General features: G+C 40.7%; 1 protein-coding gene across 1 annotated transcript; it reads left to right on the forward strand.

Annotated features, from left to right (window-relative positions):
• Positions 1-435: 435 nt before the first annotated feature.
• Positions 436-27,683, forward strand: clcf1 (cardiotrophin-like cytokine factor 1). The gene is made up of 4 exons (XM_061252816.1): positions 436-540; positions 812-865; positions 20,622-20,782; positions 24,512-27,683. The coding sequence occupies exons 2-4, from the start codon at positions 850-852 to the stop codon at positions 25,859-25,861; spliced, it is 1,527 nt and encodes a 508-aa protein (XP_061108800.1). The 5' UTR covers positions 436-540; positions 812-849; the 3' UTR covers positions 25,862-27,683.

Raw genomic sequence — 27,683 nt, forward strand, 5'->3', positions numbered from 1 at the left:
GCATGAGTGTTTGAGGATTGTACAGATTGATGTGCAGTTTTGGGATTTTGTTAACAGTTTTGAGAAAGGGGGGGCATTGTTTCACAAAATGTCTCTTAGCAATCGGAAAAAATGGTGTAAAGTTTAAATGTAATTAAAATATGGGGGGAAATGTTGCATTTATTTTTTCAACGAACGTGATGGAAACGATATAAACGTCGGACTGACAAGGAGCGGATGACTGATTCTTAAACGCCGAGGCTCTGGTTGGCTCAGTCAAGTTTAGTTCCTGTACTTTTTAAGCGATGCGTCAACTGTCTGATTCACCGAAAGGAGGGTGGGAGAGAAAGACAGAGGGGGGGGGGGGGGGGGGTTTACGAGGGGGACAAAACTTTCTCTCTTTCTGCCTCTGTATATAAACCGCACCGCCGTCAGTCACTCAGTCATACCCGTACACTCGTCAAGTCCGCGGATCATCAACGTCACCTACTGCGCCTTCCGAACGCACTACTCGAGGCTCGGAAGTCAACTACCACCGCTGGAAACCAATAATCAATCTTTGTAAATATTTATTGATATCATCAAATTTTAATACATTTTTGTGACTGATTTTTTAATTGCCAGGAGTCTGTGATAGAAGTAGCTATATCGACAAAAAATGTTCATGTGAAATGATCTCGCGAAACTCGAAAGTAGGCTATACCTATTCCAAAAAGTTTTAGAAAGTAAGTTAACATAAAACAGGGAAACATTTACTTACTTTGGTTTCAATTGGTCATTTATAATATAAATAACAAAGTACATTTCGATTTTTTCTGTCGAACGTTTAAAGGAATATTAATTTAAAAAAGGAAACGGTCGAAACTGGAGATGCGACACACACAAGGTAAGAAAAACTTTAAGAATTAACATGACATTATTTTAGGCGTTCATTGGCAGCAACCCTTGCGAAAATATCAATTTATTCCTGGCTCAATCACTATTGGTAACATAAGGAGTAATGTTGATAGGTTAATGTCAAAATGTGTCACATCAATTATTGTCACTTTGATATCTCATATTACTGATATTTTATACAATTCATAATTTTCATAATGTAGCTACAAATACATACAACTGCAAGATTTTGTCAAATGGTTATTGTTTTTGAAAAGTATATAAATCTTTTTCACAAGGGTGGTGATGACGATGAAGAGGGCAGTAGTGCAACAGAAACTGTTGTATAATGTGTCTGCATTCTATTCCGTCTCTTCTTTTCAAGCTCTACCATTCATATAACGGTTGTCACACTCCTATGACATCAGTGAAATGTACTATTATTTGGGGCATAAATTAAACAGATTAAGGGAAATGGTTCAAACATTGACCTTGTCCCGTGTCCTGGTGTAATCAACTGCCGCTCGATTCCTGCTGTCAGCCTCCTTGTGACCAGGGCCCTGTTCTGCATCCATTATAGAAAAAACAAGTGAAGAAGGACAGGATGCTTTGTAAGGAAACTGCATGTTACAGGCATATATGCGTGCACACAGAAACACACACAGAAACACACATACACACACAATCACACACACAAATAAACACCCAGAAAACACATAAATACACAAATATATGCATAACAAAAATACTAACAAATCTGAGCACAGATATGTAAATAGAAACACATATTTACAGCAGTTTAGGAAAGCAACTTTCCCAGAGATTAAATTTTTTGGTTTTTACATTCATTTATATATCCAATGTTTACTGAAGCAATTCAGGTAAAGTACCTTGCTCAAGTGTACAATGGCAGCACACTCACATACACCACTCTCACACCCACATACTACGCACATGAGCACACACATACTGTACACGCACGCATGTACACATAGGAACACACACCCACACACTACTCACACACGGACACACTCTCACACCCACACACTACTCTCTCGCACGCACACACACACACACACACACACACACACACACACACACACACACATATATACTCACATACACACACACACATATATACAGGCCACACTGTTTACTTCACAGGGCCAAAGTCAGATTTTTGTCAATACAGTGGTGTCTGGATTTTGGTTTGTCCATCCTGACTGGAGAACTGAACAGTACCTGAACACACCAAGAAGAACGGTAGTGTGATAGAAACAACTGAACTTTATTTGACACAGAGAGAAGGGTAAAAATACCCCCATATGCAGATCCCTGAATCTATGGTTCTACAGAGAGAGAGAGTGAGAGAAAGAGAGAGAGTGCAAGAGAGAGAGGGGAGGAGGCAGAGGGTTAATGTAGTACAGATTCCCTATTGAATGTGCGCAGCACCCAGAGGGAGAGAGAGGAGATGATATAAAATGAGTTGGTCACGGTTTGAACAGTTACACATGCTGTTTACATTTTTCCCAAATTAACATGGCCCCATGCTCTGCCAACACCCCCCCCCACCAGCCCCCCTCCCTCACTCTCTCCCCCTCTCTCTCTTTCCACCCCTTTCCTCCTTCATTTTCAAAAGGAGTAACAGACTGAAAGAATTGAACAGAGGCTCTTGTATTTTTTTTTTTTACATATTTACTTTTTAAGAGTGGGGGAATTAGAAACTGAAGTCCTGAAACCAGAAAAAAAGGGAAGAAAGAAAAAAATATGGAGGGGGGAGATGTTGACAGAAGAGGGGGTAGAAGTTAGGGGTGGAGAGGGGGAGATAATTAAGAAGAGGAAGAGAAGGAGGTAATTAGAGATAGAAAGGGGAGCTGGTAAATGAATCCGGGAAGACAGAGGGAGGGTGAAAGCAAAGAAAGAGTACATGGAATGCTTTAGTTGGAATCAAAGGAAAATTAGAAATACAGAGCAAAAAAGAAAAGTGAAGAAACTTCTCGGTCATGACTGCTGTCTGTTCTGGGCCCACGGTGGTGGAATGACCTTCCTGTGGATGTCAGAATGGCAGAGTCTCTGACCAACCACTTTCAAGCGCAGACTCATCTCTGCAGGCTGCACCTTTCCCTTCCTACCTCACCACCATGATTAGCCTTGTCCATGCCATAGATTATAATGGCACTTATATGTCATTTTATATATATATATATATATATATATATACACATATACACACACGTATAATATATATATATATATATATATACATACACACATATATATATATATGTGTGTATGTATATATATATATATATATATATTATATGTGTGTGTATATGTGTGTATATATATGTATATATAGTACTGTACTCAGGGTATTCTATGTGTGAGTTAGTTCGTAAGTTGATGTATTCTTCAAGGATTCCAATTGTATCTATATGGTCATGCTAGGACTCGGAACTGCACTGTCCTGTAGGGTCCTGAACACACTTGTCCCTGTGTGTGATCTGCACTTTGTTGTACGTTGCGTCTACTAAATGCCGGTAGTGAAATGTAAAAAATTGAGTTTTAAGAAAGTGCAGTGGATCGTGAAACCACCAGAGTGAGTTTAAATAAGAGCTGGAAAGATGGAGAGAAAGGGAAAGAGAGAGGGAGAAGGAGTAATAGGAAATGGTTCAGGACAGTGGGAAAGGGGGTTTTGTTGTAAATTGTTATTGGGTTTTATAGTCATCTTTATGGCTATTGTTTTTTCCGTTGATATTCTTTGGCAGGACAGTGTCCTTATAATGCCAAGTACATCTATGTGAATTCAGATGTGACCCCAGTAGAAGGGTCCTCTGTGACGGCAGAGGTGTGTGTGTGTGTGTGTGTGTGTGTGTCAATCATTATATAAGCATATGCATGCATCCATGTGTGTGTATGTGTGTGTGTAGCCAACATTATATAAGCGTGCATCCATGTGAGTGGGTTTATATATGGGTGTGAGTGTGTGCATTGGTCGTGTGTATGATTTGTACTTGTACTTGTACTTACTGCGCTTGTTTTTCTCTGTTAACATACATGTTGCGTATGCATTTGTACATGTACATGTATGTATATATGTGTATGTGTGCATATACATGTGCATATGTGTATGTATGTGTGTGCGTGTATATGTATGCATGCATGTATGTGTGTTGAGTTAGTGAAGGAATGTGAATTTGATTGAGTGCAGACTGCACATAAATCTCCACTCTAACTGTATACAGGCACACAACAATGACCTTAACCCTCTCTCTCAGTGCAGTGTTCAAGTACTGTAGTGTGCAGTCAGTGTATATTAACCTTGCCTCTCAGAGCAGTGTTAATGTATTGTAGTATGCATTTGGTGTGTATCCATAGTATTACAGTTTTTCCCAATTGCAGCGACACATTTTATGAAACAATTCCCCTTTTTTTCAAAACTATTAACTATTATCAATCATTATAAACCTCAAACGTCCATGCCAAACTGAAATTCTTTTCTAAAAAACATATACTCTTCCATCAAAATTTTACTTTGCCTTCATATGGCACACACAAGCCAGACACAGACGATGTCAATTACCCCCAACACACGACACCCAAGCAAAATGATGGCAAATGACAACATAGTGGAGCTGCTCTGGTCACCCTGGCTCCCCTTCTTTCTGTTGATGTACGTATGTTGTTTTTTAATGTTATTTACAGATGCTATGTGGTGTGCTGTATTGTAAGGCCCCAGGATAGCATGGCGATTGAGGGTACCATGCTGGCTAAGGGCGACACATAGGGACATGTCGCCTCCTCATTGTCCTGGCACTAAACAATGCCATGTTGGCCAATGATCTTTCTTTCTCTGCCTTTTCATCAGGTTAAACCCTGTCTCATCAACAAAGACATTTTCCTGTGGTTTAGCCAGAGCATCCAAAAAATATTGTGCATATACTCAGTGAGCACTTTATTCGGTAGACTTGTACACCAGCTTGTTAATGCAAATATTTATAGTTTTTCTTGATTGCTAACACACTAAAACTGGTTCTTCAGCTCAGCTCTCAGAGGACCAACACATCTCTCAAAACCAGAAACTCTTTTCACTTGTTTTAACACATGCTGCAAATTATCAGACTTTTTCTACAAATCTCTACAAACTAATGCCCTCATGAATCTCTGGTTACACACTGTGCTCATGCAACACTAGCAGTCAAAACAGTTAACTCAAGTCATCACAACCTAAATTTAGGTAAGACACCTTTCTCCATGTTCAAACACTTCTCAATCTCAAGATCAATACTGTATGCAAAGAATATCTTTCATTGTGGTAAAATGTGCATTCCTAAATAACATGGAAAACAACATACATCAACAGAAAGAAGGGGAGCCAGGGTGGTCAGAGCAGTCCCACTATCTTGGCACCCTATAGTTTTGGTTATTTCCAAAAAAAAAAAAAAAAAAAAAAAAAAAAAAAAAAATATATATATATATATATATATATATATATATATATATCTAACTATTTCTGCCTGCATATTCACAATTCCTCAACCCTGGAGGAGGCCTGTGGAGATGTTGCATTTGAATTCATCCAAAGGTGGATCAGGCAAACCAGGGCATATTACCATATTTACTTTGCTGCCTTGCAAGAGCTAACATCATGTGTGATGTGGATGAAGTTTTGTGGCCTGACCCAGCCCAGACATTACATTACATTATTGGCATTTGGCAGACGCTCTTATCCAGAGCAACATACATTAGACTAAGCAGGAGACAATCCTCCCCTGGAGCAATGCAGGGTTAAGGGCCTTGCTCAAGGGCCCAATGGCTGTGCAGATCTTATTGTGGCTAACCCAGGATTAGAACCACCGACCTTGCGTGTCCCAGTCTTTTATCTTAATCACTGCGCTACAGGCCGCCCATCAAGCTGACAATGCTGAGTAGTATGAATTGTAAACTATTCTCTAAATTGCTGTTTTTGTTCATAGTGCTGCATATACTGAGTTTCTTTTTTAATGCTACTCTCATTTGAAATTATATATTGTTTTGTTCCTTTAACTGTGTGGTGTTTACTGTATAGTACTTTTCACGCAGCATCACTTTTCAGTTCTGAAAATAAAATATTTGTAAATTTGCACACTTCCTCATTTGTTAGTAGTGACTGACTGCTGTGAAAGGTTTTTGCAATAGTGCTTGGAATTAATCTCAATGGTATGTATGGGTAATCGACATTGTCTGTGCTTTTGATTGCTTGTGTGTGAAATATGAAGGTAAAGTTGAATTTTGATGGAAGAGTATATGTTTTTTAGAAGAGAACTGGAGTTTGGCATGGATGTTTGAGGTTTGTACTCAAACATCCAAGCTTGATGTGTAGTTTTAGGATTGTGTTAATAGTTTTGAGAAAAGGGGGAATTGTTTCATAAAATGTCTCTTAGCAATCAGAAAAAAATTAGCCAACTCAGAATGGGGAAGAAATGTGATCTAAGTGACTTTGACCATGGAATTATTGTTGGTGCCTTACTGGGCTGTTTGAGTATCCCAGAAACTGCTGATATTTTGGGATTTTCATGCACAACAGTCTCTAGAATTTGGCAAGAATTGTGCAAAAAAAAAAAAAAACTCAAGTGAGCAGCATTTCTGCAGGCAGAAAACAGTGTTAATGAGAGAGGTCAGAGGAGAAGGGCCAGAATGGTTAAAGCTCACAAGAAGGTGACAGTAATGCAAATAACCACACATTACAACAGTGGTATGCAAAAGAGCATCTCTGAACACACAACACATCAAACCTCTAAGTAGATAGGCTACAGCATCAGAAGACCAATACGTCTAAAAAATAAGTCTAATAAATACCTGATAAAGTTCTCACTGAGTGTATATTGTAAATAAAGTATGGTAAGTACGGTACTAGATTATGCAGTGTACACACTTTACCACAATGAAAGACATTCTGTGCATACAGTAATTTACAGTAAGGAACTACAGTACTCTGTTCCTCTTTGGGCAGCTTGTCCATTGAGGATCCATTGTTCAAAAGCACACAGATTGTGAATGGTGTGTTAACAAGTCTGCTGCCAAGTGTTTGCACATGGAGAAAGGTGTTTTACCTGAGTTTAGGTTGTGATGATGCGAGTTAACTGTTTTCACTGCTAGTGTTTTTTGCATGAGCACATTGTGTAACCAGTGGTCCTTGAGGACATTTGTTTGCAGAAAAAGTTTGACAATATGCTGAATGTGTTAAAACAAGTGAAAAGTGCTTTTAGTTTTGAGAGATATTTTGGTCCTATGTGAGTTGAAAGAACCAATTTTAGTGTGTTATTAATCGAGAAAAACTGTAGCCCTTTCTTTCAGTCCTGTATTGTGAAATCAGTGGGCCACATTTATCAATATTTTCAGAAAACCGTGTGCAAATGTATGTGTGATCGGAACAAAATGAACAAATTCCGCCGGATTTATCAAACACATGTAGACACAGCTTTTTTCATATCCACGTGTGTATGTTGATAAATACCAAAATGTGTCATTGGCATAAATTGACGGCCCTAAAACACCATATATGTAATTTTGGCGATTTAAAGAGATAGTCAAAAAAATAAAAAAGCTTCTCTGTAGCGGCGATTGAAGTTCTGTTAATGGAAGCACAAGTAACTTCTCAAGTAACATGCACTATGCAGCAGGTAAAAAGAAAATGGTTTGACATTTGGCACTTTCCTTCCCACAGTGAATCCAGGAAGGCAGCAGTTTCAGCTCTGCCAACCACAGATTATGTGTAGCTACATATTATTACTTCGCAGGCAGCTGTTCTTTAATGTATTTTTCTGAAATGTATCAGTAGCTATGTTACTGAGCTAGCTAGTTTGCTAAATCCATCGTGATTACTTTACTAGTTTTTCAAGCTGCTGCCTTTCAGGCTTCACTGAGGGAAGGAAAGTATACCTTTGGATGGAGGAATACATTGGTAAATTGTAGGAGAGATGTCGCTATCTGGAATCCCACCAGAGGGTAACAGCAATAGCATATATGTTTTCTCTGTCCTTGCAGAGAGCCAGAAAGAGCTGCCACCAGCCTCAAACAATGTGATTATGTGGCCGTGGTTCAAATCTTCTAATAAAGTCGTAAATATAATGTAAAGAGATGTCAGTCATAGCAACAAAGCCTAATGCTGCGTTCACGTCAGATCAAAATGACCAGATTATCACCTTCCGACTGGGAAAAATAGTTCACATCAATCTCTGAGATTAAAAAACAAAACAAATGAACCGCATCAGCCACATGCCATGCCACTTCTATACCATGATGTTTGCAGGTGTAAATTTGAACTTGAACTTGTGGTAATTTTTAGTTGTTTCTTTTGTGAGCCTAACCAAAGAAATCAGCTCGGTCTTTGAAGATGGGCTCTTTCCGAAGTAGGCTCCTCCAAGCCCCAAATCTTGTGATTAAGCAATAAATGTACATGAAATGTAAACAGAGGCCAGCCATATAAACAATAGTCTAAGAAATGACTTGTAATCTATGTCCTATTTATAGAAAACTTTTTTTAACGTGTTTTATGGAATTTATATCCAACTTAATTTAAGCATTAATGAAACAATACCCATTTTAATGTTAAATTCTGTTGCGTTTTATATGATATGAATAATTATAATATTCAATTGGAATATTAAAATATTTCAAAATACAATATATATGAGTGGAATAATGAAAGCACAAAACATGCTTTACTGTCATATCTGTGCCCTTTTGCCATCCAAGTTTCTCTGTTCTCCATTTTTGGGTAATTCCTCAGTGTTTTCAACTCCTTACCCTCTGTGACCACCGTAGTCTGTTTTCTGTTTCATTCAGTATCATTCATTCGTTTCACCTGTGCTCCATTTAGTGTCTCCACCTCCCACTCCAAATACAGGTGCATCTCAAAAAATGAGTCATTTAATTTCAAAAGTGAAACTTTCATATAAGGGCGGCACGGATGGTGCAGTGGGTAGCACTGCCGCTTCACAGCAAGGAGGTCCTGGGTTTGAATCCCGGTCGGCCGGGGCCTCTCTGTGTGGAGTTTGTATGTCCTCCCCGTGTTCCTGTGGGTTTCCTCCGGGTACTCTGGAGGAGTTTCCTCCCACAGTCCAAAAACATGCAGGTTAGATGGAGAGTCTAAACTGCCCATAGGTATGAGTATGTGAGTGAGTGGTGTGTGTGCCCTGCGATGGACTGGCGACCTGTCCAGGGCGTATTACTGCCTTTCGCCCAATGTATGCTGGGATAGGCTCCAGCCCCCTGCGACCCTGTTCAGGAGAAGCGGGTTAGGATAATGAATGAATGAACTTTCATATATTCTAGATTTATTACACATAAAGTGAAATATTTCAAGCCTTTTTTGTTTTAATCTTCATGATTACGGCTTACAGCTCACAAAAATCTAGTATCTCTAATATTAGAATATTACATAAGACCAATCAAAAAAAGGATTTATAATACAGACCTTCTGCAAAGTATGTTCATTTATGCACTCAATACTTGGTCGGGCAATCACGGGGGAGACTGCTGACTTGACAGTTGTCCAGAAGACACTCATTGACACCCTCCACAAGGAGGGTAAGGCTGGCTGTTTGCAGAGTGCTGTATAAAAAGCATATTCATGGAAATTGACTGAAAGGGAAAAATGTGGTAGGTAAAGGTGCACAAGCAACAAGGATGACTGCAGCCTTGAGAGGATTGTCAAGCAAAGCCAATTCAAGAACTTGGGGGAGCTTCACAAGGAGTGGACTGAGGCTGGAGTCAAGAGCCACCACGCACAGATGTGTCCAGGAAATGGGCTACAAGTGTTGCATTCCTAGTGTCAAGCCACTCCTGAACCAGAGACAATGTCAGAAGCGTCTTACCTGGGCTAAGGAGAAAAATAACTGGACCGTTGCTCAGTGGTCCAAAGTCCTCTTTTCAGATTAAAGTAAATTTTGCATTTCATTTGGAAATCAAGGTCCCAGAGTCTGGAGGAAGAGTGGAGAGGCACAGAATCCAAGTTGCTTGAAGTCCAGTGTGGAGTTTCCACAGTCAGTGATGATTTTGGGTGCCATGTCATCTGCCGGTGTTGGTCCACTGTGTTTTATCAAGTCCAGAGTCAATACAGCCATCTACCAGGAGATTTTAGAGCACTTCATGCTTCCATCTGCTGACAAGCTTTATGGAGATGTTGATTTCCTTTTCCAGCAGGACTTGGCACCTGCCCACAGTGCCAAAACTACTAGTAACTGGTTTGCTGACCATGGTATTACTGTGCTTGATTGGCCAGCCAACTCACCTGACCTGAACCTATGGGGTATTGTCAAGAGGAAGATGAGAGACACCAGTACAGACGAGCTGAAGGCCGCTACCAAAGCAACCTGGGCTTCCATAACACCTCAGGAGTGCCACAGGCTGATTGCCTCCATGCCACGCCGCATTGATGCAGTAATCCATGCAAAAGGAGTCCCGACCAAGTATTGAGTGCATAAATTAACATACTTTTCAGAAGATTGACATTTCTGTGTTATAAATCCTTTATTTGATTGGCCTTATGTAATATTCTAATATTTTGAGATACTTGATTTTCATGAGCTGTAAGCCATAATAATCAAGATTAAAACAAAAATAATTTCACTTTATGTGAATGCGCCTACATGTACTTCCTTCCTGTCTCTTGTCATTCATTTCACCTGTTGCTCATTTTGTGGTTGTTAGTAGTGTATTTAAACCTGTCCGTTTCAGTTTCTCGTTGGTAGTTCATCTCTTCTTTTTTCCGAGTTCTACCCTTGTATTCCTTTCCCCCATACTTTCAGAAATAATTCAGGATCAATTTACTTTCGAGGATCTCCCTCAGGAGGGGTTTATTGCTTCAGGCACCCAAATTTAGTCTCGGCTGGACAGACTGCAACCTCGGCAGAACCAGCTCTCAGTGCTGCGCCAGACCCAGCTTCCGGTTCCGTCCCGGGTCCTATCTCCTGCTTTGCTCCAGACCCAGCTCCCAGAACCATGCCACATCCAGCTTCCTCTTCTGTCTCAGGGTCCAGTCTCCTGTGGAACTTCATGAGATCACGGGACTTCAGGCGATAGGTGGGTTTCAGACAACTGCAGGGCTTTTGGTGACCGCGGTGCTTCAGGGGGCTGTGGGGCTTCAGGCAACTTCTGGGCTTCAGTCGGCTGGACCTTGGATGACCCAGGGGCTTCAGGTGGTTGTGGAGCTTCAGCTTGCTGGACCTGAAGGGGCCCGGAGTCTGAGATGGCACAGAAAGGGGGGTGAAGCCTGAAGTGTGAGCAGAGAAGGGGTCGGAGATGGCACAGTGGCTAGAGATGGGTCCTTGGTGCTGAGGCCGGATACACTTCTTGGGGCAGAGGTCAGCTTCAGAGCCTGAGACAAGGCCTTATATAGGGCAGGGGCATGGGACAGAGCCTGGGACAGAGGGATAAGGGAACGCTGATGAGGGAACCCTGGACGGGACTGGGAACTGTCGGGGACAGAGCCTGAGACAGAGGCTGGGATGACGCCGGGGACTGGGCCTGGAACAGAGCCCAGGACCGAAACCGGAACATAGCCAGAGACGAGTCTAAAAAGGTCCTGATTGTGCCAAGGAGGCCCGAAAAAGGGGTCGGGGCCAGGGATAAAGGTTGAGGAGGAACTGGAGACGGAGTTGTACACGGCCTGTAGCGTAGTAGTTAACCCTTTGGTGGAACTGGAACTCAGGTCTGGGGTGGCACTAGAAGTGGAACCTGGGCGATGCTGGGGACTGGGCCTGGGGTGAGGCTGGAAACTGAACTTGGGCCGAAATTGTAGGGACCCGGGGAAGCACCAAGGACTGGACTTGGGGCTGGGGACAAGGTCTGGGGAGGCATTGGAGACAGGACTTGGTGCAACTAAAAAAAATTGTACGCTTGGCAATGCTAAATGTGGAAAAAAAAATTGCCGGATTATAGAGTGTGCAATTTTTACTGATGTCACCCCTAATTAATAGAGTTTATACCATGACTTGGATAAATGCTCAATTCTGGCAGACATGCATTACATCAGTGTATAGCAGGGTAAAGTGTATATTGGCACGGTACTTTGCCTCATTACAGTTTGAAATCATGCCGCAAAAACGTTTATTATCAGATTACAAATCTGCATGCATATCCTAAAATAATTAGGGAAGCAACCATAGCAACAGATTATAACAGTTGATTCAAAAAAACAATAGCCAAAGTTAAATAAGGTACATACGCAGATTATTTTATCCAGCAAATATCTTAGTTAGAATCCAAGCTCTAGTGCCATCTACTGTTACCAAAGGAACTATTTTTTAGCTAAGTGGCGGATGTGTAGATGTTTTCCATGCATTTTAAGGGGGAGACAAGACAAGAGTATATGGCACTTTAGGATGGTTACCTTCAGCCTCAGGCCAATTGCCAACCTGTCATATATTATTGTATATGGACAGCATTTGATGGTTTATATCTTACATACAGTATACGGTGCATGTTGACTAACTACACTCCACAATATGTTAACACTGCACTCATAGAGAGAGGATTTAACTGTGAGGAGTTGGTATTATGGGAAATTTTAGGGGGATAAACACTGGCTCACTGGTCCTGGGACTTCAAGATTAGGCTTTTTGTGCTGCACATCCCCCCCCCACGTGAGGCGGAGTGGAGGCAAATTGTTCTGACTCCTATTGAAAGAGGGGGCTCCGAAGCTATTTTCACAGTGAGGACCCAGTAAAAGACTTTTTAGTGCTGTGTTCCCAAATTATCACCACAGCATCCCACTGGACTTCAACACTATAGAGAGAGTGTATGAAAGATAGAGTGAGGGAGAGAGGAGAAAGAGGGAAAGAGCAAGGGAGAGAGGAAGAGGTACATGTATAGACTGGTCAGGAGAAGGCACGATTCATACAATCTGAATTTCCTTAAAGTTTGATTCAACAACTATCTCCAGTTATTAATTCTATGTTATCTATGTTATGTAATGTTATTAATAGGTAACATATACCTTTAGCTATCCTTTAAGAAGATGTATCTAGATGTCAGTGTATGGTTCTGACATTAAGCTGCAGGTATCACAAAGTTTTATCCACAATGGACACTTTTGCAAGTTTGTCTTCGGCCTCACCAACAGAAGCTTTGTAATTTGTAGCTAAAGTGTTCTTTCCTCAGAACTGCTCTGTAGTTCTTCCGCTATCAGCTGTACTGTTGCCACACTGTTGCTGACTGGAAGTCATACACAGCTGTTACATTCTGGTACTAGGGTCAGACTGTAACAGGGCACAGAATAGGGAAATTGAATGTGTAATGGGGAAGGAAAATGAAATCTGCAGACCGATAAGAAACTCCAGTCCTATCCAGTCCAACTAACTAAACCTGGCTGGCCAGGCATGGGGCAGCTTTGAATGCAGAATTTCAGAACACATAATCTGCAGCCTGCACCATAGAGTCTGAATAGAGTACCCCCAAAGGAGATTCGGTTTACTCCACGACTCACCTTCAAAAATAATAAAGAAAAATAACAATGCAAAATAGCAAATAGTGTCCCAATGGAAGGATGTGTAATCCAGCAGGAAATACTCAAACAAACGGCAAAATGACAGTTGAAGTTTGGGTTAGAGTGCAGGGTCAAGCACAAGTAATACACTGGCACAAACAAACCAAAAGGGGCTAAGGAAGGAATCAGAATCCAATAAGATGAGGCAATGGTCAAAATCCAAAATCAAACAAATCAAAAGGGGCTAGGTAAGAATCGAAAGGCAAACAAAATGTGGTGATACACACAAAGTAAAAAAAGTGGCTTAATCACAAATCCACAATTCATACGCAAAGATTAAAAGCACTAATATCCACTGGTCAATGCAAATAGAGGCCTTTTCAAATAGAAGAACTGGAAATGGCCAATCTGGTCCAAACCAAAGATAGCCATGCACACAGCAAAGAAACACAAATGCAAGCACAAAAGCTTACGATAGAGCAACAAGCAACAATTTAGCAAAAAAAATTGTGTGTGTTCTATGTGAATTATATTTGTTTGCTAAATGGCTTTAAGTCATCAATGTTCCAAGGAATCAGATGAGCATCATACTGCTGCCTGTTTCTCCTGACTAATTTTCCTGGTCACTTCAATGAAAAGAATATTCGGGAGAAACAACCCTTCTACTGCATATCTAGTGGCAGCATGGTGGTTTGAGGGTTATTTGATGCCTTGGACCCTTGATGACTTAAAGCATCAAACATTATTTATTTGCCAACACATTTAATTGACACAGAACAAAAAAAAATGTATCTGCATAATTTACAACTGAATCTAGTCCCTCCCCCACATTCCCATAGAGATCCATTCAAATTGAGTTTTAGTATTGCTTATAGGACCACCTGAAAATAAGATATCCAGACTCTGATGATGCTGATAGGTCATCAGGAAGTCATAGCATGCAGGGATATGCAACTAAATACAAAGCATGACTCTTTTATTTGACATAATGTTAATTTGTCTCAAATATTGAAATGGGGGACTACATATAAAAAGTGCAGATTGTGTGAATTGTTGATTACCAACAGAGAAAATGAAATATTCAATCAAAAAAAGCTGAAATAAGCATTTCACCTCCTGAAGAGTTCAACTGAGTTAAGGTCTGGTGATAGACTTAGTCTTAAACCTTCCACTTTTTTTCCCTAATGAAGTCTTTTGTTGAAATCATGCTGCATGATGAAGTTTCTCCCAATTAGTTTGGATGCATTTCTCCGTAAGTTGACAGAATGTTTTTGTAGACTTCTGAATTCATCCTGCTACTACCATCATGAGTTACATCATCAATAAAGATTAGTTAGCCCACTCAAAAAGCAGCCATGCAAGCCCAAGCCATGACACTTCCACTGTGCTTCACAGATGAGCTTGTATGTTTTGAATCATGAGCAGATCCCTTCTTTCTCCACACTTTGGACTTTCCATCACTTTGGTAGAGGTTAATCAGTCCATAAAACTTTTCTAGAACATTTGTGGCTCATTGATGTACTTCTTTGCAAATTGTAATCTCACCTTTTTACTACTGATGAGTGATTTGCATCTTGTGGTATACTCTCTAAAATGCTGCTCTCTAAGTCTTCTTTGAGCGGTTTATTGAGATACCTTCACCCCTGCCCTGTGGAAATTGCTTGTGTTGTCACTGACTGATGTTTTGGGGTTTTTCTTCACAGCTCTCACAATGTTTCTGTCATCAACTGCTGTTGTTTTCCTTGGGCGACCTGTTCTAATGTTTTTCAGGACATTCTGAAAGTTGTTGTACAAGCTATCCCCAATGCTTGTGCAGTGGATTTCCCCTTTTTTCTAAGCTTCAAAATGGCTTGCTTTTCTCCCAAATGCTCTCTGGTCTTTGTGTTGGTTGATCTTTTCTAACACAAAAGTCTTTACAGACAAAACCCAAGGCTAAAACCAAGAGTAGACCTTCAGAACTATTTATTGTTTAACCAATCAATCTAACAGGACACATCAGGGCAACAAGAAACACCTGTCCGTCACTTGTTCCAATACTTTTACTCACCTTTACTACACCTTTACCCACCTAAATGTGGTGGTCTGATACAAAAGGTGATGTGTTCTAAGTTGCTTAACAAATTTAGATAAAAATACCACAAGTACTATAAATTGTGGTATGAAGAGAACCATTCTAAGTTAATACAATTTTCAGATCCAGGAAGTCTGCAGGAAGACGCAAAAGGTATTTTGGGGCTACACAATTTCTAAAAACTGCACATTTTAAAGTCTAATGCAGAAAGTTTGATATCAATGTAATGTAGGAGGCTTGACTGAACATAAAAATAGCAATTTTGAAATAATTATATGTGGAGATACCAGCATTATCGATGTGAAACGTCTGAAATCTCAAATTTTATCATAATACATTTGTTGTCATCTGAAATGGTTCTGAATACCAGTTTTGACATTGAGAAAACCATCTGAGCCATTTGAATGTTTGACTGCCAAATTTCACTGGAAAGTAAGTAAATTAGTTTTTTCATGCCCAGGTTGACAATACTATGGAATTTCCCATATGCAGGCAATGTTTGATATACACTCACTGAGTACTTTATTGGAACATTTCACTTTATTACACCGACTTATTCATGTGATTATCTAATCAGCAGTGCACTGCATACAGTCATGTAGATACGGGTCAGGAGCTTCAGTTAATGTTCACATCAACCATCAGAATGGGGAAAAATGTGGTCTAAGTGACTTTGACCATGGAATGATTGTTGGTGGCAGACAGGGTGATTTGAGTATCTCAGAAACTGCTGATCTCCTGGGATTTTCACACACACTAGTCTCTAGAGTTTGTAAAGAATGGTGCACAAAACAAAAACTAAAATCCAGTGAGCAGCAGTTCCACAGACAGAAATGCCTTGTTAATGAGAGACATCAGAGGACTGGTCAGACTGGTCAAAGCTTACAGGAAGGTGACAGTAGCGCAAATAACCACACATTACAACAGTGGTATGCAGAAAAGCATCTCTGAAAACACAACGCATCATAGCTCTAAGTGGATAGGCTACAGCAGTAGAAAAAATAAGTAATAAATGCCTAATGAAGTGCTCGGTGTCCTAGATGGCGCCTCGTAAACAACATTAAAGGCAATATAATATTTTGCTCTCCAGTTCTGATGCCCTGCTAATGCACCTTGTTTGTTATCAACAATACAATCCAAACTTTCAAAAAGTAAATTCAATTTTTGAAGGGTTCCATGATCTGTGATTCTATAATTAGAATCTAACTGTAAAAGCTTTATTGGCAGAATAAGCTTATGATCAATTTTCCATTTTAACATGGCAAGCTATTGCTTAAACCCCTCCTGGTTGTATCAATTCTGTTTTCACCAAATATATAACCTTCATTATATAGTGTATAGTTGTCCATAGTTATTTGAGTAGATATCTATGGTTTCATGATGACATTAACCACGCAGGTAGTAGTTTGTTTTCTATGATTAATATGTTGTTTTTCATCCACAGTTCTTTCATTCTCATTGCTAAGAAACATAATTTGTGTTACACAGATTAAAGAAAATAATCCAAGAATGCATGCAAGATGTAATTTGAATTTAATATGCTTTTGCAGTGCAGAGTCGTAATAAAATAAACCTACCAATACTCGTTTATTTAGTGGGCTCCATAATTATTGGCAAAAATAAAAATAAATTTCACCCTCCAACTATGTTAAGAGCTTATCACCGCTTTTATGTTTGGGGTCAAATTGACCCCAACAGTTTAAACAAACATACAGTTATTGCAAAATTGTGACATTTATTGTCTCCCAAATCACAAACCTTTTATCCATAAATATGAAAGATCTTATTTAAAATCCTGAGTTACAGGAAATGAAAGTTTGCCACATATATGGGAAATTATCCACAATAAAATCTGAGATAAAAAAATATATTGTTGTATATTGTGAGGGTCAATATAAGCCCATACAACACATCAAAGTTGGTACAGACTTCTGAAAACAAAGCATGCTAATTGCATGTTTACTATTTAATCTCACCAAAATAGAAAATTAATAGTGTCAGGATGAAAAAAAAGGTTCACTGAATTTGAGACTGAGATGTCAAAAACTGAGTGAGGTCAAATTGACCCTTAATATAATAGGAGGCTTAAAGGCTGCATATAAAAAAACAACATGGACAATGATCTATAATTTACGTTCAAACATACAGGAAAACTACAGTACTGAGCAGAAGTCTTAGGCAACCTAGACTTTATTATATATATATGCTTATATTTGTGTGTGTGTTAGTATAAAAGAACACATTTGAGATTTCGAAATATAAATTTTCCAAAAGATTTCATTTTAAAGAGATATTTTCGTATTTAATTTTAAAAAGTAAAATATTACTGTAAGCAACTGACTACTTCTTACATAAAAACTTGACCAAGGCTCTCTGAAATCAGAAGCAAGGAGCCAACCGAAGAAGTCTGCAGTAGAACTGTGGCAAGTTCTCCAAACAGCGTTGGCTATCTCAGAGAAGTGATGCAGTTTTAACGCCGAAGGGTGGTCTCAAAAAATATTGATTTGATTAAGTTTTTAACTATTCTGACAAATTACTCAAATGTAATGTAAAATGTATAGTATGTTTATTTAGGACCTTTCATTGAATTATTTTTGAAAGAATCTTATCTGTACAGAATGTTATACAAGTGCCTAAGACCTCTGCACAGTATTGTATATACTTTTATTTCAATACATTTACTCTCATGTTTCAATGTTTTTTATTTTGTAATCTCATTTTGTCTGAAAACCACAGATGCCCCTAACAATTATTGTAAATTAAATCTAACAAAGTGCAATTGGCAATACAATTTTACTTTCATTCAGTTAATCTCAGTAGGATGTGCTATATTGTGTCATTCCATCACTTCTCATTTCACTAGAATATAAAAATGAGGTACCAAGCAAGCAAACTCCCTTTGTCAACCATCAGCATGGGAAAAGCCAAATAACTGTAAATTCAGAAGACACAGATGGTAATTGACCATCAGAAGTCGGTTAATGATAGAAAAAAATGGCTTCATTCATAAACGGTTAAACATACCACTTAGCACTCTATGGGCAAAAATAAAAAAGCATGAAATATATGGAATGGTTGCAAACTTGTCAGGAAGAGGATGCAAGTGCGATTATCCCAACGGACGGCAAGGAAGATGGGGGAAGTCATAAGTGACCGAGATTGGTTGTGTCTTGGGATCACCAAGTCTAAAAATAACACATAAAATGGCACCTCCTTACCAGCAAACTCTCTGAAAGGGTGGCACGAAGCCAGCCCTTACTGAGCACAATAAACAAAACCATGCCTCTTGAGTTTACCAAACCTCATTAAAATTATGAATGGAAGAGAGTGCTATGGTAAGATGAGACCCAAATGAATCATCCTTGCCAGGGCTGTTTGCACAAAGTATTAACAGTGGTGCCATATACAGTGCATCGGGAAAGTATTCACAGCGCTTCACTTTTTCCACATTTTGTTATGTTACAGCCTTATTCCAAAATTGATTAAACGTGAAAAAAGGTTTTTTGAGATTTTTGCAAATTTATTTAAAAAAAAAAAAGAAGAAATCACATGTACATAAGTATGGCCATGAAGCTCAAAATTGAGCTCAGGTGCATCCTGTTTCCACGATCAACCTTGAGATGTTTCTACAGCTTAATTGGAGTCCACCTGTGGTAAATTCAGTTGATTGGACATGATTTGGAAAGGCACACACCTGTCTATATAAGGTCCCGCAGTTGACAGTGCATGTCGGAGCACAAACCAAGTATGAAGGAATTGTCTTTAGACCTCCGAGACAGGATTGTCTCGAGGCACAAATCTAGGGAAGAGTACAGAAAAATTTCTGCTGCTTTGAAGGTCCCAATGAGCACAGTGGCCTCCATCATCCATAAATGGAAGAAGTTTGGAACCACCAGGACTCTTCCTAGAGCTGGCCGCCCGTCTAAACTGAGCAATCGGGGGAGAAGGGCCTTAGTCAGGGAGGTGACCAAGAACCCGATGGTCACTCTGTCAGAGCTCCAGCGTTCCTCTGTGGAGAGAGGAGAACCTTCCAGAAGGACAACCATCTCTGCAGCAATCCACCAATCAGGCCTGTATGGTAGAGTGGCCAGACGGAAGCCACTCCTTAGTAAAAGGCACATGGCAGCCCGCCTGGAGTTTGCCAAAAGGCACCTGAAGGACTCTCAGACCTTGAGAAACATGGTCTGATGAGACAAAGATTGAACTCTTTGGCGTGAATGCCAGGCGTCATGTTTGGAGGAAACCAGGCACCGCTCATCACCTGGCCAATACCATCTCTACAGTGAAGCATGGTGGTGGCAGTATCATGCTGTGGGGATGTTTTTCAGCGGCAGGAACTGGGAGACTAGTCAGGATTGAGGGAAAGATGAATGCAGCAATGTACAGAGACATCCTGGATGAAAACCTGCTCCAGAGCGCTCTTGACCTCAGACTGGGGCGACGGTTCATCTTTCAGCAGGACAACAACCCTAAGCACACAGCCAAGATATCAAAGGAGTGGCTTCAGGACAACTCTGTGAATGTCCTTGAGTGGCCCAGCCAGAGCCCAGACTTGAATCCGATTGAACATCTCTGGAGAGATCTGAAAATGGCTGTGCACCGACGCTCCTCATCCAACCTGATGAAGCTTGAGAGGTGCTGCAAAGAGGAATGGGCGAAACTGCCCAAAGATAGGCGTGCCAAGCTTGCATCATATTCAAAAAGACTTGAGGCTGTAATTGCTGCCAAAGGTGCATCAACAAAGTATTGAGCAAAGGCTGTGAATACTTATGTACATGTGATTTCTTAGTTTTTTATTTTTTAATAAATTTGCAAAAATTTCAAAAACATTTCTTTCATGTTCTCATTATGGGGTGTTGTGTATAGAATTTTGAGGAAAAAAATGAATTTATTCCATTTTGGAATAAGGCTGTAACATAACAAAATGTGGGAAAAGTGAAGCGCTGCACTGTATTTTTTTAAATGCAAGACTTTGGTTGATTCCATTGAATCATTAATACAGTGCAGTACTTTACGCTTGTTGGGAAATAAATCTTATGTCAATAACTGGAATATTTTTTAGTTTCTATAACTTTTTGTGGTGGGTATAAGGGTGCCAATAATTCTGGAACCCACTGTACATGTTGAAGGAAGAACAGAACTTCATGAAAGAAGCATTATCAACCGCATGTGTGGTCTACAGTGCTGTGATCATGTTGTTCTTTTCTTATTGGTGGTTTGTCCCAGGGCATCTTGTCCAGCTGGCTCTACTATTGGCTGCAGTGGTGGTCTCTGCTGAGGGGTCCGATCCTGCACTTAGCCTGTCCAGTGAGAGGTCCTCGATTGAGCGGACTTATGAGCTTACCAAATACCTGGAGCATCAGCTAAGAGAGATTAAGAACACTTACGTAAGTCTCTATATGTGTTTGTGAATGTGTGTACGTGTGTGTGGTAGTGTGAGCCCATTTGTATGCATGTGTACAGTACACGTGTGTACGTGTGTATGCGTGAAAGCATACATGTGTTGTGGCTGTATTTGTGAAGGGCAGTTACTCTTTTCCGCTCCTCTTCCCTCTCTCAATGCCAAATTATTCAGATATGCTTTTTTCAGCATGACAATAGACTGTATCATATTTTCAAACCAAATAATTTGTTCAATTGTTGTATGTAAAAATATTAACACAGAAACAATGAGTTTCTGTGAGGCAGGCATTATTAATGTGGATAGTAACAGTATTTCTGATTGATCATTTTTTCATTTCTCCTCTCGACCACTTTCCTGCTCACAGAATGCTGTAGCGCCAATTTGCAAAACACTGGGCTGATGATTGTACTAGTATATACACTCAGGAGCTTCAGTTAATGTTCACAATCAACCATCAGAATGGGGGAAATTCTGTCTAAGTCTAAGTACCTAATAAAGTGCTCACTGAATGTATATGTAATTTGTGAAATAATAAAGATAGTGAAAAGACAGAGAGATTAGAAATACTCTATGGGCTCATTCTGTTATTTTCTACTTTTTCCTTTTCTTTTCTCCTTTTCTTGCCTACCCATCAGGAGAGGGTAGGAAAAATTAAGTAAAAAATTTTGAATATAGTTGAATATATCAAATATATCTCAACTTGTGTCTTGTGTGTTCTGATTTGTACAAATACACCACCATTCTTCGCAAACTCTAGAGACTAGTGTGCATGAAAATCCTAGGAGAGCAGCAGTTTCTGAGATACTCAAACCACCCTGTCTGCCACCAACAATCATTCCACGGTCTAGGTCACTTAGATCAAATTTTTTCCCCATTCTGATGGTTGATGTGAACATTATTTGAAGCCTCTGAACTGTATATACATGATTGTGTGCATTTAACTGCTGCCACACAATTGGATAATTAGCTAATCCGATGAATAAGGAGGTGTAATAAAGTAAAAATGTTTGTAATAAAGTGCTCGGTGAGTGTTTTTTCGTATCAAAATTCAGTGTGTATTTTTTGCCATGATCCAGTTTCAAATCTGCATTTATGGATCAAATGACACGCGTGCATTCAGTGACGTAAGTTGTAAGTTTCCCTTTTTTTTACTTTCTTACTTTCCTTCCACAGTTCCTGTGCAATCCACACACAAAGAACTATCGATCCATCCACAAATGTGGCAAGCTGTGTATGGAATGCCAAAAGGGTCACAATTCACCAGGTTCTCCATGAGCCCTTTGCTCAGATGGCTTGCGCACTAAAATAAGACTTTAGTACGTGGTATCTTGCTTGCTATTTTAATATGTGTGTCTCTAACAATGGCAGTTTGTTAGCTAATGTGAGCAGCTGACTAGTTCTGCAAATGCTTGGAGAAATGCTAAATTAGCCCCGCAATTGGATCTAAGCCTAACGCTAAGCAGGCATTTATTTAATTCATAGCTAGTAGCTGTATATTTTAGCTGAATCTGAGCAATTTCACTATGATTCCAGTTATGTGCTAGCCAGTTGTCCAGGGGGTAAATCATGAAGTAGGATTACTGAGTTACCTCAGCAAAATCGGGTGTGTCGAGCTAACATGGAACATAACATAAAACGCGTTTTGGAATCAGCTCACTCCCAAGAAAAAATTGCCACATATACCACAGAAAGTGAGGCATACAAATATTTTGGCATTTGCAGCGATTTGTCCATTTCCAATATGGGGATTTTCCACTCAATTGTTACACAATCACATATGCTGCTTTTGTGGCTGCAAACTATTCAGATTCATCTGATGAAATGTTTGGGCTTTCATAATCTGTATGTCTTCATGGGAAATTGAAAGGAAAATGAACACACACACACGCACGGAGCATTAGGGGGAACATGATTCAGTGGGGGAATAGAATTTGACGCAATGCCTGAACAGCTGTTTTACTCCAGTCCATGTTTCAGTTTTGCAATGGTGCCGGGTTTTGCTTGGTGAACTTTGCGTAAAATTGGTCAAATTTAGTGACGCAGCTAGATGTATAATTTGATCGGAAGCCCAAAGCTGAGTAGGCTATGCATTTATTTTGTTCATAGCTATCTAAACTAGCTGGCTAGCTTTGAACAACATACATGCATAGCCTGCTCTGCTTTGAGCGTCTTTTAATTGTTATGTGAACAAAAGCAAAACTGACCATTAAATGGTACAAAGTTAAACATGATACATTTCTTCAAATTTTAAAGCAAGATTTTTTATTTTTTACAGTCGCTTTTTACAATGATTAACTGTAATTAATTTCCCAAAATTTGCAGACCTAGCCAGCTTTACATTTGAGACTGGGTTATTGCGCAAAGTACACACAGAATTTTGATATGTATTTTTCATATCCAAATATGTATGTATTTGTACAAATCAGAAGACACAAGACACAAGTTGAGAGATATTTGTGTTTGGATATATAAAACACATTTGTGAATTGTCTCTCATTTGTGAATAATATCGAGAGTAATCTCTCTCCATACTTGGCAGATGGGGAAAGGTAAATCCAGATGTTGATCATTTATATGCTTGTCTAGGTGTTCTCTGTGTTTTCACTCCGTGCTCCCCAGTTTTGCATTTTCTGTTTGTTGCCCAGGAGGTCCTGGGTTTGAATCCCGGTCGGCCGGGGCCTCTCTGTGTGGAGTTTGCATGTTCTCCCAGTGTTAGCGTGGGTTTCCTCCGGCTACTCCGGTTTCCTCCCACAGTCCAAAGACATGCAGGTTAGGCTGATTGGAGAGTCTAAATTGCCCATAGGTATGAGTGTGTGAGTGAATGGTGTGTGTGCCCTGCGATGGACTGGCGACCTGTCCAAGGTGTATTCCTGCCTTTCGCCCAATGTATGCTGGGATGGGCTCTAGCCCCCCCTGCGACCCTGTTCAGGATAAGCAGGTTTGGATAATGAATGAATGAATGAATGAATGTTTCTTGCCCTGTGGTCATGTCTATTGTCCTCTCTCTTTCCATAGTCCTTTCAGGCAGTCATTTGTTTCATCTGTGTCTCATTTTCTGTTCCCCAGCAATCACACCTATGTATTTTTACCTGCCTGTTTGTCTGTTCCTGGCTAGCTTGTCAGCTTTAGTCCTTGCGCTATGTTTGTTGCTGTTTTTGTTCTAGCCTCTGCTTCCTCATCTGTTTACCCGTTTGATTTCTGCTCTGTTTGTTTTTGGATTTCCTATTCGACCTGCCTGTTCATGTTTGTACTCTCCATGTTCTGTTTTTAATCTGCCTTCTGTTTTGCCTCGGACCTTGCCTTTGAAATTTGATTCTTGGATGATCTTTTGTACTGGCTTGTTTTTGGATTGCCTTCCCGGTTTTGGATTTCTGCCTGTCTTGTGATTACCTGCCTGATCACCCCTGTCATTCATGTTTGCCTGCTATTCGATCACTGCCTGCCTCATCTGTCTGTCATTATTAAAGCCTGTCGTTTACACTTTATCCCTGCGCATGGTTCTTCTGTCCCAAAGCCTGACATCTGCGGATGCGCTGATATTTTCTTGCTCAAAGGAAATCTTTCTAACTTCTAGAAGGAACATTTAAGGGGTTGGAATGTCCTCGATTTCTGCTGCAGGGAAAGGAAAAAAGTGGAGAAAAATAAACAATTGGAATGAGCCCTTTCTCTTTCTGCCACTTACTCTCTCTTTTTCTCTTTAATTTTCTTTCAGCTCTCCTATCTGGGCCCCCCCTTCAGTGACCCGGACTTCTCCCCACCGCGGCCCAACACCACGGCACTGTCCCTGCCCAGCGCAGCCACACGGTTGGACCTGTGGCGGGGCCTGGAGAACCGGGCGCGGCTGGCGCAGAACCACCGGGCGTACAGCGTGCTCCTGGGGGCGGTGCGGGAGCTGGCCAGGGCCACGCTGTGCCCCTACCTCCAGAGCTCCCTGCTACACTTCTCCACAGGCCTGGACGGCCTCCTGGGATCCATCTCCGGCCTTATGACCACGCTGGGCTACTCCCTCCCCCTGCAGTACTACAGCCTGCCTACTGGGGGTGCTGTACAGATGGGGGCAGGGACAATTGAGGGGAGTACCAGGAGAGAAAGGGAGGGGCAGAGCGCCCAAGAGGAGGGAGAGAGGGAGAGGGAGAGAGACAGGAACCCCCGCAGGGACCTAGCCAAAGAAGCTGCCAGGCTAAGCAGAGAGGAGAGAGGGAGGAGAGAAAAGCAACAGAGGTGGGAGGGACAGGCAAACCCCATGGAGGAGGGGGAAAGAGAGACTGTGGAGCAAGAGGAGCTGGAAGAAGAGGGAGAGATGGAGGGGTGGGGTGGCACGAGAAGGCTGTTGAGTCTGAGGGAGGAGGTAGAAACAAACAGCAAGAGAGGCATGGCAGAATTTGGTGAAGTTTACCCAGGATCAGACATTCACCTGTATGGCTCTGTCCGGCATACTCTATCTGAAGTGCCCAGGGCAGGACTGCAGGAGGCAGAGCTACAGGGCCCAGAGCCAATCAGAGTCAACCTGACGCGGCTGCTCATGGACGAGATCCTGCAGAATTTCTTTAGCAACAGCAACAACAAAGGCAGCAACAATGTTGCCAATGGCAACCACCTTGTGAGTAGGGAAAATGCCCAGGATGATGAGCCACGTCCAGGATGGGAGAGCCACACCCAGGACAAGCTGGAGCTCATCAGAGGGAAGGAAGGAGATAGGGAAAGAGAGGATTTTCCCACCTTCACTTCTCCCCCATCCCTCCATCCCCGCCATTCCCGCTCACTGCCTTCCTCGCTCTATACCTCCACCCTTCATCCTCCACTTTCTCCCCTTTCCCTCTTCTACCAGTTTGGTGCCAGGGAGGGCCATACTCACCTGTCTGACCTGGCCCCTGGGGGAGGAGCTCTCTCTCCCCCTGCCCCCCTTCTCTCCTCCCTCTCCAGCACCCCCCTGCTCCACCCACCCTCCCTCAATGACTTCTCCCGAAAGGTGGAGAGCTTCTGGGTTCTGAGAGAACTACAGAGTTGGCTTTGGAGGTCGGCCAAGGATTTCAACCGCCTGAAAAAGAAACTGAGAAGTTGAGAAAACCGCTAATGCACTAATGCTCACTGCACTGAGGGAGGAATGGTTGGAGAGAGAGGGTGAGGAAGGGACGGGTGGATAGAGACAGATGGAGAGATGCAAGGAAAAGGAATCAGGTGCAGAGTAAGCAACCTCTGGACACTTCAGTACATTAATACTGCACTGAGAGAGACAGTTAATATGGTATATACGCAGTGACTGCACACTACAGTACATTAATACTATACTGATAGAAAGTGAAACACACTCAGTGCACACTACAGTACCTTAACACTGCACTGAGAGAGGTTTAATACAGTATATACACTACTCACTAATATATAAACTACACCTGCACTGAAGGTCAGGGGAACGGGTTTAATTTAAAAAATGGTACAGTGTAGATAAGCCCAGGCAAGATAGTTTGTGTGTGTGTGTGTGTGTGTGAAAGAGAGAGAGAGAGAGAGAGAGAGAGAGAGAGAGAGAGAGAAGGAGAGAACAGGGGTTATTGCATCATAGGAGGGAACTGCATAACTGGACTTTCCTGTTCATTTAAGTGGGTACTTAATACAAGAGCAGACAGAAACACATGCAGAGTGAGAGATAGAGAGAGATGTAGAAAGAGAGGAAGAGAAAGAGTGTGTGTGTCTATAACAATGCATACACACTGATTCAGATGTTTGGACAAGAGGGGAGAGACTGTGAGGAGACAGACTGCGGGAGAGGTTATCCCAGTGTACTGAACACGCATTTCACCTTTTCTCATTCTCTCTTCCCCCCACTTCTCTTCCCATCCTCTCCTCCATTTACTTAAAAAACTGTTCTTTAAAAAAAGGTTTTCTTATTGTTTTCTCCAGTTATCTCAATTTATTCTTTTTTATTTTTCATCCATTTTGTCTGTACTGTAAAGCATGCCAGTGTTTCTCGCAATTTAATGGTTTGGTCATACAGCAGACCCAGGTCAAGTACTTATCTGAAATACTTTTATCTTTTTGTATGCCTGTAAAATTTGTTGCAGACTCCTGATCATTTTAAGCAGCTATTGTTGTAGATCAAATGTCTTCTCAATATTGATGAAATTGTTTCGTTTAAAATTGCCAGTAAAAGCTCTAAAGGGTCTAAGTATTAGAGATTAAGTATTTGTCCCAAGCCTGGTTGTCACATACTGTCAACTTCAAAAACAACTAAGATGACATGGCACAACATTATGGTGTGTTTTGTGGTGTACAGTTACTTACAGTTTTGCATTCCCATGGTAACTATAAAGCCTAACTATTTGGTTTTAGGGGCTCCCCGGTTGGACACGGGTACATAATTACACGCCATCATTGTGATTTACCACAGCTTATTCTTTCACAATTTATTGCCCCATTTAATCTAAGGTCACTGCACTATGTCTATAACAAGGCAGGTGTTCTTGTCTCCTTTCTTAACACAGTGCCGTGAGTCCAGCAGTGATTAAAGAAAGATTTTGTGTAAAAAATAACTTAAATTAGTTACGCAACTTCTCTAATTCAAGGTCAGTCCACGGTACAGTTGGACTGAATAGGCATTTGTGTGACTGTGCCAAAAAAAAAGTTATTATTTGGGCCAATAAAACTATCTTGATACTAAATGTTTTTTATTACAAAACTAGTGTACACATATGCACAGCAGAGTTGTGAATCATGTATTGTTCTGTGTAAGAACTGTGTCTATGTGTGTGTGTCTTCATGGTGCTTTTTCATCATAAATATGGATTCTATCTGTAATATTTATTGAATAATATTATTTATTTATCAATATGAGGACTATACTGTGGTTAAAACAATTAAGCATTTCTAATTAAAATAAATGAAGCTTT

The sequence above is a fragment of the Conger conger genome, chromosome 8 (genome assembly GCF_963514075.1).
Source record: "Conger conger chromosome 8, fConCon1.1, whole genome shotgun sequence".
NCBI classification, from domain to species: Eukaryota; Metazoa; Chordata; class Actinopteri; order Anguilliformes; family Congridae; genus Conger; species Conger conger.